Raw genomic sequence first — 12,021 nt, forward strand, 5'->3', positions numbered from 1 at the left:
GAACATTCCAATTAGTACGATATGTTACGTTTCGTATGGTATGTATTAATTTGTGGATGTCCATCATCCATTTCATATGATTTGTTTCGAATTAAAATGTGTATGATATTTAAGTTAAGAATTGCAATTCGTACAATATGTTATGAATTTTTAAAACGTATGATATGTTACAAATTCAAATTTATTGTTGCTAACATGAACTAAGTGGCTAACATTAGATAGGGGTTAGGGATTAAGGTTAGGGTTAGGGTTAGGAGTTAGGTTAAAGGTTAATGTTAGGGTTACAGGAAGGGTTAGCAAAGTAGCTAAAAAATAGTACATTTTTTATTTTTTTTATCCGTTATTTTACCAGGTAAATTGACTGAGAACACGTTCTCATTACTAGCAACGACCTGGGGGATAGTTACAGGGGAGAGGAGGGGGGATGAATGAGCCAATTGTAAACTGGGGATTATTAGGTGATCGTGATGGTTTGAGGGCCAGATTGGGAATTTAGCCAGGACACCGGGGTTAACACCCCTACTCTTACGATAAGTGCCATGGGATCTTTAATGACCTCAGAAAGTCAGGACACCCGTTTAATGTCCCATCTGAAAGATGGCACCCTACACAGGGCAGTGTCTGTCCTGGGGCATTGGGATATATTTTTAGACCCGAGAAAAGAGTGGCTCCTACTGGCCCTCCAACACCACTTCCAGCAGCATCTGGTCTCCCATCCAGGGACTGACCAGGACCAACCCTCCTTAGCTTCAGAAGCAAGCCAGCAGTGGTATGCAGGGTGGTATGCTGCTGGCAAGTACTAGCAAAGTTGTTAATTATCTAAAATGCTAAAGTTGTCTGTGATGAGATTTGAACATGCAACGTTTAGGTTGCGAATATATATTTTGCATAAGTAACATTCTGTCTTATGTAACATATCATACCAATTTACATTTACTATGTTACGTCTAGTCTATGAGACCAGGCTGTCAAAACACACAACACACTCCTTGCTTTGATGGGAGGGCATGGAATTAGCATTAATTGCGTGTGAGAGCATATTATAAATGGGCTGGATTACAATTAAACCAATTTTCGCCATTGTGGCTGGATGATTCATTGTGACATTAGTGTAGGTGGTTTAGGTTATGCCTATTCATGAGTTTATTTGAGCCCTTAAAGGTCCTGAACAGTCATTCTGAAAAGTACCTTTTCTCTCATGGCTAACTACCAAGAACTTTGAAAAGACAGGCTGAGTGGACGGGGAGCTTATATTCATGAGCTTGCCTTGACTGACAGCTCTGTGAAATGCCTATGTCAAGCAACTTGGATACAGTGAGCAGTGTTGCAGTAAAATCATCTCAAGCTAATTTGGTGATACATGAAGCAACTCAAACATTGAAATTGCATCAATGATATATCTTTTTTTCATATAGATCTCTCGTTTGGCATGTCTCTTGTGATGCGTTTCACAGCAGCACGGACTGATGTGTTGACTTGACAACTGTGTCAGAGTTTTCAATAACCCTTCCCCCCTTTTGTTCTATGCTGTCTGAAACACCTAGCTAGCCAGTAACTAGTTAACACCAGACACAGATGAAAGGGGAAACATATAGTATCTTTGCCATAGGCGAATAGGGTAAACTTTGAATGATAATTTCTGACACCCTACAGTCAAATTCCAAATAACATACACGACTTAGTCTACAAAATACTAATAGACTACTTAGGCTACTTCGTTAGTCTATTCTTATCATAGGTCACGGCTACATAATAGGCATGTGCCCCCCCAAAAAAGTATTATCATTCAGTATCATAAACATAGGCCTAGTATTACGTTGTATGCTCTTTAAGCCCTATGCCCTATTATACAGGCTGTTATACACTGAGTATACACAATCCGCAATCCATGTCTCAATTGTCTCAAGGCTTAAAAATCATTCTTTAACCTGTCTCCTCCCCTTCATCTACACTGATTGTAATGGATTTAACAAGTGACATCAGGAGCGGATCATAGCTTCCACCTGGATTCACCTGGTCAGTCTGTCATGAAAAAGCAGGTGTTCTTAAAGTGTTGTATACTGAGTGTATTAAGATGATAATATATGACCTAAATTCAAAGCACACAGTAAATGATCTATTTCAATCATCCATGTTTTTAACCGAAAATCATTTGCCCATATGAAACCACTTGCTTGCTTTCACCTTGTCCTCACCCAAAGAGCTGTCCAATGCGGTGGTGCTGAAATAGCGTCTACACTACCGTGACGTGCGCTGCATAAATGCGTCACCACAGTGAGCTCTCCTGCGGGGGGGGGGGGGGGGGGGCATGTAACAGATACACTTGAAGACAATCGTCAATCTGAGGTATTGAAATTAAGTCGTGCCATTATCTTACACATCTCAAACACCCACACAGTATACTGCAATGCTAAAAGAAAATAGTGCCTATTCTTGCTCTTGCATTTTCCTTGCACAATAACAACAACAAATCATAGAGATAATAACGCAATAATAACATAATTATTAAGTTTGGGCGTGCTTCAGGTGATGGTCTACTTGGCTGACGTAGTCTATGGTTAGGCTCTGCACAGACATGTTTGGTGCACATACATTACTGTTATAGTAACCTAGTATTAATTCTTATACTCCTGCAAACTTGAATAAAAAAATAGAGGGATATTTTTAGATATAACTTTTCCCTCTGACGCTCTTTCTCACCAACTGTCTCTCTCGGGACTCGAGCATAGACCCTATCCCAGGTATAGACTCGTTGACGTCAGAGACCCTTCGTAATTTGACGTGTAAACATTCCCGTCCCCTTCCACGGTTTACTCTCCGCTTGCTTTCCTTGATGGTTCAATAAGGCAATAACGCGGTGACAGGACCTCTCATTCCCACCCAGCACTTTGAAGGAAAAAAGACACGAACCAAGGGGAACCAACAGAAATTTATTTATTTAATATTACTTACATTTTCGTTTGGAATTGTCTTATATGCTTTCTAAGAGCATCAATCTAGTCGTATTTTCTCTGAGATGGAAATGAGATGTCGCCCAACAACGGTAATGTGCTGTGCTTTTGTGGTTCTGTTCTCCATCGCTCGTTCCGTGGATGCTTCATTCGGGGACAGACAGTACCTCAACGAATGGGCGGTGGAGATTCCGGGAGGACCGGACGCCGCAAGGTCCATCGCCAAAGAACTGGACTACCGACTAGTCCGCCAGGTATGTTAGCGCCACAGCAACGCCCCGAGACCACGTTTATCCTCGAGTAGTATTTGAACTATGTACTTCTCTCTTTACACTATACAATTAATATGTTAAATTTGGCTCAGGGAATATCCTTGGTCTTGGTCTCAGTAGCCTATTCAGCTTTGTTTTATCAATTATTCAGTTGGTTGTATTAATACATAGCTGTTGAAAGCTCATGGAGGGCGCCACGGCAGCCTTGTTGCTGATGTTGTAGCCTGTACAGCAGCATCCTTACTGAACTTCTGCTTCAGCCAAGATTAAAACACTACAACCATAGTGATTGGTGTATTCTGTCAATCATCTTCATTATTCTGGTCAGAGTGAGCAGGGAAATGCAATTGTGTAACCTATGAAATTTCCATTATTGTCTTTTTTTTACCATCAGTGTATTTCGGTATCACTGTTACTTTATATTAAGTAAATTGATATCATCAATCAAAAACAAATCATTTAGTCTATCAGTGTATTTGGGCAAAATATGGGGATCCAATCCATATTTTAAGACTTATTCTTTTGAACAAGTTCATTTTGTACTGTATACAATAGCCCCCTTCTGTAAATATGTCTATTGCCAATGTTGTAATTCACTGTCTACCTTGCCATGACGAGCTCTCTATAATCCACTCAGAGGAACCTAGCTCTCTGACTACACAGGTCAACAACATATGTTTCCATTCGGCCAGGGGATGGGTATGATGCCATATCAGCATTATCAATATAATAGGCCTGAACTGTGGCTTAGAATAATTTATAGGTTAGGCCTAAATCATTTATGCAATTTTATTTTAATTGTATTTTCTCCCTTGACCAAAGCACCCTCTAGTGGCCTCATGGGTGGGTGTTTTAAATATTTTTAATAATTTCATAATGAATAAACTTCTTTTTTTTAAACACAGAAAATCTGGTGTTTCTATGTCAAACGGTTTTGTTATATTTCAGTCTACTGTGATGTATATAAAGTCTAATATTGGGATGTAAACTCAAAATGCAATACATTTCAACTATATCTGACATGGTACAGGTTTCTTATTTTTTTGTGTTAGGCATATGCTTTTGTTTCAAACTAGATTTATTTAAGAATACCAAGAAACACTCTGTGTGACCCTGATTTAAAAGGTAAACAGTAATATCTGTGATTGATTCATTATTTGCACATTTGCACAATTTGTGTGATATCGTGACAAACACCTGTAGATTCCGTGGGTTCAGCTGTGTTAACCTTGCTTTCTGAGGAAATTGCTGAACAAAGCCTGCTGTAAATACAGTCAGGTCCGATATTATTTGCACCTTTTATAAAGATGAGCAAAAAAGACTGCATAAAATAAACAATACAAATACTGAGCTATAAAAAAAGTGAAAATTATATTATTGTATATTAATACAATTGCTCAGAAAAATAGATTTAATCAAGTTATATAAAAAAAAAAAATCTCCAAAATATAGGGGTCAGAATCATTGGGAACCTTTACTTTCAAACCTCCAGCACCCTCCCCTTTTTAAAAAACATTTATTCAACTAGGCAAGTCAGTTACAAACAAATTCTGATTTACAATGAAAGCCTACTGGGAAACAGTGGGTTAACTGCATTGTTCAGGGGAAGAACAACAGATTTTTTACCTTAAATAATACTTATTTTCCACCATAATCTGCTAATCAATTAATTAAACATCCTACAATGTGATTTTCTGGATTTTTTTTCTCATTTTGTCTGTCATAGTTGAAGTGTACCTATGATGAAAATTACAGGCCTCTCTCATCTTTTTAAGTGGGAGAACTTGCACAATTGGTGGCTTACTAAATACCTTTTTGCCCCACTGTAGCTCAATATATCGATTATTTATTCTATGCAGTCTTTTTTGTCCATCTTATCAAGGGTGTTAATAATTTGGGACCTGACTGTATAAGTACCAAGGAAATTGGCACGGCTATTGTGGTATCTGCCTTCCAGTCACATAAATATAATAATATAATATCAACATCTACCGACGTTTGAGAATGATCTAAGGTAGCCTATTGATTTAACAAGCTGTTCAAGACATTCAAAGTGAGATGTGTAACTGGTGTAACATGACGCAAGGCGCTTGTATGGCGATGCCAAAGGAAAATGTCCGTCCTGGGTGGACAATAAGGTTCTATTCTTTGATTCTATTCTATAATTAAAAAGGATTGCATTGATAATAACATGCAGTCCTCTGTTAGGGGATTGACAGGAAGAGGTTAATGGTGTTACACCACTGCTGTGAAATATTCAACAACCCACCACTCTCCTCGTCTGCAGATTGGGACGCTAGAAAACCATTACTTGTTCAAACACCAGACTCATCCTAGCAGGACGAAACGAAGTGCCGATCACATCACCAAACGCCTGTCTGAGGATGATCGGGTAAACAATCCTGTGTCTGTAACATTGTCTGTGGCTATGTTTGAACTTGTACCCTATGTCCTATTTAGTGCTCTACTTTTGGCCAGAACACTTGTGCGTGTGCATTAGCAACGTAAACAAAATGACAGTATGAACATAAGTCATTGACAGATTGTTTTGGCATGTGTGGTCCAGCGGTTATAGCTGCAGAACCCCGGCACGCAAGTATGCCAGAGTCGGCATACGTTTGAATCCAGCCCACTGCCCCTTTGACTTTAGCCTGGGTGCCAGTCTGTTTCTGCTATCATGCCAGCTACTTGTGAGATTGTCATGCCAACGACAATGCCTTGGCTTGACAACGACAATGGAGCAGGCAAAAGCACAAACAGATCTGAGACCAGGCGACTTTGAGTCCTCCTCCCCCTTTCTTCCCATTTCTCCAACTGTACTATCGCTTAAATAAAGCTCAATGAATATGAAATGAATGGGACTGCCCCACCCCTTGTAAAAATGTAGATTGATTCTCTCATCTCGTTGGGTGTCTAGGTATCGTGGGCGGAGCAACAGTATGAGAAGCAGCGCAGTAAGCGGGCGTCGCTGGGATCATGCCGGAACTGTCCAGTGGACAAGCTGTTCGATGACCCCATGTGGAACCAGCAGTGGTACCTGGTATGTCCTGAAGAGCCACACATTCCTTTATCTTTCTCATAGGCTAAGTCATACCCAGTTGGTGACATATTAGTTTGGATATTAAGATTGGTCTATTAAGGTTGTTTTTTGGTTGTCTGGTGGTCCATGTGGTGTTTTGGTTATTTTGGTTGTCATGGTGGCTAATAGCTGATGGCACAATGCTAGAATTCAAACATAGCTGGTGCCAGAATTGAAGTCCTACATAAACTACAGAAAATGTGTTTTCTGACCCGACCATCAGTTCAGATCCAGCTGGTGTCTTCTGCTGCCTTCTGTTTGGCCTGATTCACAAACACAATCCTAGCCTGGTCCCAGATCTGTTTGTGCTGTCTTGCCAATTCCTAATGGTCATTGTCACTAGGTATTGGCAAGACAGCACAAACAGATCTGGGACCAGGCTAACACAATCCCAGAGCCTTCTGAGATTCAGCGCTGGCAGGGATGGACAGCTCCCCAAATGCTGAGTGTGTCACAGTGCGGAGACTTTGCCTTCACAACCCTTTTGGATGTACAGTCATACATATTGTTTAGTGATGAGCTTGCAGGTCTTGTATTAGGGGTTTGAATATATGTTGTGGGTTAGTTTATATCACAATTAGCACCTGTCAAAATGAAAGGAAAACTTTATATGTGCGAGGAATACTGTGTGTGTGTGTGTGTGTGTGTGTGTGTGTGTGTGTGTGTGTGTGTGTGTGTGTGTGTGTGTGTGTGTACATGCGTTTCATAGCGAGAGAGGATGAGACAAATATCTTCAGCGATCACGCATGAATATGTATAGGAAACTTGAGAAATGTGAGACAATAGGTTTTTACTCTGTGATAAACAAATGAATTAGTAATCATCCAAAATCCCAGGCAAAGGACCCATTTGTTGAATTGAACATGCTGGCCTGGTAGGCGATTGTAAGGCAAATCAACTTCCTCCCACCTTAATCCAGTGGAACGGAATAGGCCGTCACGCATTAAGGCCCCATTTAGCGGTTATTTTAGCCCATTGAAGCCAAGTGGATGATAGTGTCACAGCTGTGTATTCCCTACCGGATACATTACAGACAGCACATTCACTTTGTCCTGTGTTCAGGATTAACCTACGGTAGTCCAATTGGACTCCTATTCCATGTCATTAGTGATGGATTTCTTTCATCGGTTATGTTTCGATAGCTTCCAATAATAGCATTTTAGCAATTATTGTGAGAGTGGAGAGAGCAGTTTGTAATGGTTGATTCAAAGTACTCGGCCATTTATTAAAAGCATTGGCCGTGTCCGGATACCTTGCGTGTAACGCTCGTCTGAAGAAGAGGAGCATGGTACGTGTTCATGATCATTTATTCAAACTGAACACTGAAACAAAATAACAAAGTGGAGCAAAACAAAACAGTTCTGTCTGGTGCAGACACAAAACAGAAAACAACTACCCACAAACCCAGGTGGGAAAAAGGCTACCTACAGTGCCTTGCGAAAGTATTCGGCCCCCTTGAACTTTCCGACCTTTTGCCACATTTCAGGCTTCAAACATAAAGATATAAAACTGTATTTTTTTGTGAAGAATCAACAACAAGTGGGACACAATCATGAAGTGGAACGACATTTATTGGATATTTCAAACTTTTTTAACAAATCAAAAACTGAAAAATTGGGAGTGCAAAATTATTCAGCCCCCTTAAGTGAATACTTTGTAGCGCCACCTTTTGCTGCGATTACAGCTGTAAGTCGCTTGGGGTATGCCTCTATCAGTTTTGCACATCGAGAGACTGACATTTTTTCCCATTCTTCCTTGCAAAACAGTTCGAGCTCAGTGAGGTTGGATGGAGAGCATTTGTGAACAGCAGTTTTCAGTTCTTTCCATAGATTCTCGATTGGATTCAGGTCTGGACTTTGACTTGGCCATTCTAACACCTGGATATGTTTATTTTTGAACCATTCCATTGTAGATTTTGCTTTATGTTTTGGATCATTGTCTTGTTGGAAGACAAATCTCCGTCCCAGTCTCAGGTCTTTTGCAGACTCCATCAGGTTTTCTTCCAGAATGGTCCTGTATTTGGCTCCATCCATCTTCCCATCAATTTTAACCATCTTCCCTGTCCCTGCTGAAGGAAAGCAGGCCCAAACCATGATGCTGCCACCACCATGTTTGACAGTGGGGATTGGTGTGTTCAGGGTGATGAGCTGTGTTGTTTTTACGCCAAACATAACGTTTTGCATTGTTGCCAAAAAGTTCAATTTTGGTTTCATCTGACCAGAGCACCTTCTTCCACATGTTTGGTGTGTCTCCCAGGTGGCTTGTGGCAAACTTTAAACAACACTTTTTATGGATATCTTTAAGAAATGGCTTTCTTCTTGCCACTCTTCCATAAAGGCCAGATTTGTGCAATATACGACTGATTGTTGTCCTATGGACAGGGGTTCCCACCTCAGCTGTAGATCTCTGCAGTTCATCCAGAGTGATCATGGGCCTCTTGGCTGCATCTCTGATCAGTCTTCTCCTTGTATGAGCTGAAAGTTTAGAGGGACGGCCAGGTCTTGGTAGATTTGCAGTGGTCTGATACTCCTTCCATTTCAATATTATCGCTTGCACAGTGCTCCTTGGGATGTTTAAAGCTTGGGAAATCTTTTTGTATCCAAATCCGGCTTTAAACTTCTTCACAACAGTATCTCGGACCTGCCTGGTGTGTTCCTTGTTCTTCATGATGCTCTCTGCGCTTTTAACGGACCTCTGAGACTATCACAGTGCAGGTGCATTTATACGGAGACTTGATTACACACAGGTGGATTGTATTTATCATCATTAGTCATTTAGGTCAACATTGGATCATTCAGAGATCCTCACTGAACTTCTGGAGAGAGTTTGCTGCACTGAAAGTATAGGGGCTGAATAATTTTGCACGCCCAATTTTTCAGTTTTTGATTTGTTAAAAAAGTTTGAAATATCCAATAAATGTCGTTCCACTTCATGATTGTGTCCCACTTGTTGTTGATTCTTCACAACAAAATACAGTTTTATATCTTTATGTTTGAAGCCTGAAATGTGGCAAAAGGTTGCAAAGTTCAAGGGGGCCGAATACTTTCGCAAGGCACTGTAAGTATGATTCTCAATCAGAGACAACGATAGACAGCTGTCCCTGATTGAGAACCATACCCGGCCAAAACAAAGAAACACAAAAACATAGAAAAAATAACATAGAATGCCCACCCAAATCACACCCTGACCAAACCAAAATAGAGACATAACAAGCTCTAAGGTCAGGGCGTGACATTGCGTCCTAAATAGTAAGCCGTTTGGGTATGCTGAAATAGAACATTTTATAGTATGTGAAATGTCAAAGATTGTGTATGTTTATGTTTAGATGCCAGGATGTCGTACTCATTTCGGCTTTTTATCTAGTGCGAATTCGCTACGTGCTACCGAGGAAGATAATTGTCTTTTCAGACCCACCTGTGTTTGACAACAGGCCTAGCTAATAATCAGCTGATAATCAGACAAGGGGATTGAATACCGAAATGAACGAATGGTGGTAAACAAAGCAATTGCGCATAAGATGACACATTCTCAGTATGGGTGAGCCTACTATGTTGATATGTGTTACTTACTGAGTATATTTTTACTAAACAGTATGTTCTAAGTAGTATGATTAACACATAGTATGTCATTTCAGTAAGTAGTAGGCAAGACATATTTCAGACACAGCCATTAAGTCACTGTTTCAAATGTCTTAATCAGTTTTCCAGTCAACACCTGTTATTTCAAAGATAGGACGTGTGTTGTCTGTCTGTTTACATGCGTCAGTGTGTGTATTTTATCGGCTCTTTCCATTTTCCCTGAACTTGATGTTATGAGTCACTCATTACAGGAAATAAGAAAATAAATCGAGATGGCCCCTTTTTACTTATCTGGGCTGATGATCCTAATTGAATTGGTCATGAAGTGCTCTCATTTACTGTGCGTCAGTAAACGGCCATGGCTGACAAACACCTACTCCCGCCCACTCACTTGTGACGGCACTCTGATTGGCCTGGGGTGTCCCTAGGGACTGTCAGTCAGGGACATTGAATAGGCAAGAAGCAACGAGACAATGTCAATGTTTTATTTCTTACATTTCTTCTATGACGGCTTTATCATTAGGAGGGCATCTACTCGACTATAGATCGGTAGATATATAGAAAGAAAGAAAGATAGATAGAAAGAAAACAGTAGTAATAACCAAGAAAATAGAGATGTGAGGGAGGGGTGGGTGGGAGGAGATAAAAGGAGGGATAGAGGAAGAGAGAGCAGCAATGAGACCGTAGTTATTGAGAGGATAGAGTGATCGTGAGAGGAAGGGAGGGGAAAATGAGTGCGTAGAGAGGTAAAGGGATGGCGGGAGGGATGGAAGAAGAGGACATGGACAAAGGTATGGCTGTACTGATGGACAGCAGAAACGAAGGGAGGTTGAGTTAGGAGCAGAAGGAAGTGAGGGAGAAAGACACAATTGAGAGAGGGAGAGATGGAGAGAGTGATGTGGAGAGAGGAAAGATGGAGGGAGAGATAGTGACTGCGTGCAGGGAGAGTGTCTCTTTGTGTCCCAGGAGTGGGTGACTGCCTGATAAAGCAATCAAAGGAGTGACTCATAATAGATTGAGATTCCTAGCTCCGTCATGGGCTGTGTGTGTGTGTGTGTGTGTGTGTGTGTGTGTGTGTGTGTGTGTGTGTGTGTGTGTGTGTGTGTGTGTGCGTGTGTGTGTGTGTGTGTGTGTGTGCGTGCGTGTCATGCGTGCATGCATGCTGATCTCAGGTCTCAGTTTGTGCGCGTAAGCGCATGTGAATGCCGATGTGTTTGTTTACCGCAAGTGTCCATTCTAAATATATGCTTGTGCGTGCGAGCTGGGCTGTTTGGAGACAACAGGTTATGTGCCAGTCAATAGATGAGTCATCCAATAAGATACCAAGACAGAAGAGCTACAGAAGCCATCAATAGGACTGCACAGCTTGATTTCTGATATCTCCGATATGCTGCCACATTCATACGTTTTATCATATATGTCATATATTCCACTGTTTTGTCAACCGTCCCTGTAGCAGAAACGTATGGTGTGGCATCTGTGTGGATGGATGAATAGGATGGTTTTAAAGATCATTCTAAACAGAGACAGTCTCCCACAACCACCCTGATCCCTTCACTTCCTCCAGTAGCCAGAGGGAAACAGAGAAAGGGGGAGCTGAAGAGGAGAGAGGGTAGATGGGCAAGTGAGAGAGAATCATTGGGGAGGAAATGGAGCAGGGGAGAGAGAGAAACAGAAAGACAGGGTCCAAAAGAGAGCGCAAGAAGATGGAGAGACCGGGGTGAGAGGGAGCAAGAGGAGAAGAGAAAAAGAAGGCGAGAGAGAGAGAGAAAGAAGAAAAGGAGAAAGGATAAAAAAAGAGTGAGAGAGAGTGGCGTTCCGCAGTGTCTGTGCATAATGCGGAAGCAGAGCAGCTCCAAAATGTTCCTAGTCTTTTTTTTTGTCCTGTCTCCTGCTCTGAATCATCCCATCTGCCCTCAGGGAGGACTGCTGCTAGCACGGCACTGCTGTACTCTTACTCCCCACTGATTAGCCAATTAACACTAGTTGGGCGCCCCACACATATACACACTCATTACATGCATTAAAGGGACCACTGATTATTAGATAGAGGATTGGTAGAGGTGACAGAGGCTTAGCCTTGCACTATGACACATAATCATGACATATTATCATTTTATTTTCACATCACAAGATTCACA

General features: G+C 41.2%; 1 protein-coding gene across 1 annotated transcript in view; it reads left to right on the forward strand.

Moving 5' to 3' along the window:
• The first annotated feature begins 2,323 nt into the window (after nucleotides 1-2,323).
• Nucleotides 2,324-12,021, forward strand: part of LOC110493995 (neuroendocrine convertase 1) — a 32,199-nt gene continuing 22,501 nt past the window's right edge. The window contains exons 1-3 of the mRNA XM_021568647.2: nucleotides 2,324-3,205; nucleotides 5,511-5,615; nucleotides 6,141-6,263. Coding sequence (XP_021424322.2) covers nucleotides 3,017-3,205; nucleotides 5,511-5,615; nucleotides 6,141-6,263 — 417 coding nt within the window. The 5' untranslated portion in view covers nucleotides 2,324-3,016. The remainder of the gene's footprint in view (nucleotides 3,206-5,510; nucleotides 5,616-6,140; nucleotides 6,264-12,021) is intronic.

The sequence above is a fragment of the Oncorhynchus mykiss genome, chromosome 17 (genome assembly GCF_013265735.2).
Source record: "Oncorhynchus mykiss isolate Arlee chromosome 17, USDA_OmykA_1.1, whole genome shotgun sequence".
Classification (NCBI taxonomy): domain Eukaryota; kingdom Metazoa; phylum Chordata; class Actinopteri; order Salmoniformes; family Salmonidae; genus Oncorhynchus; species Oncorhynchus mykiss.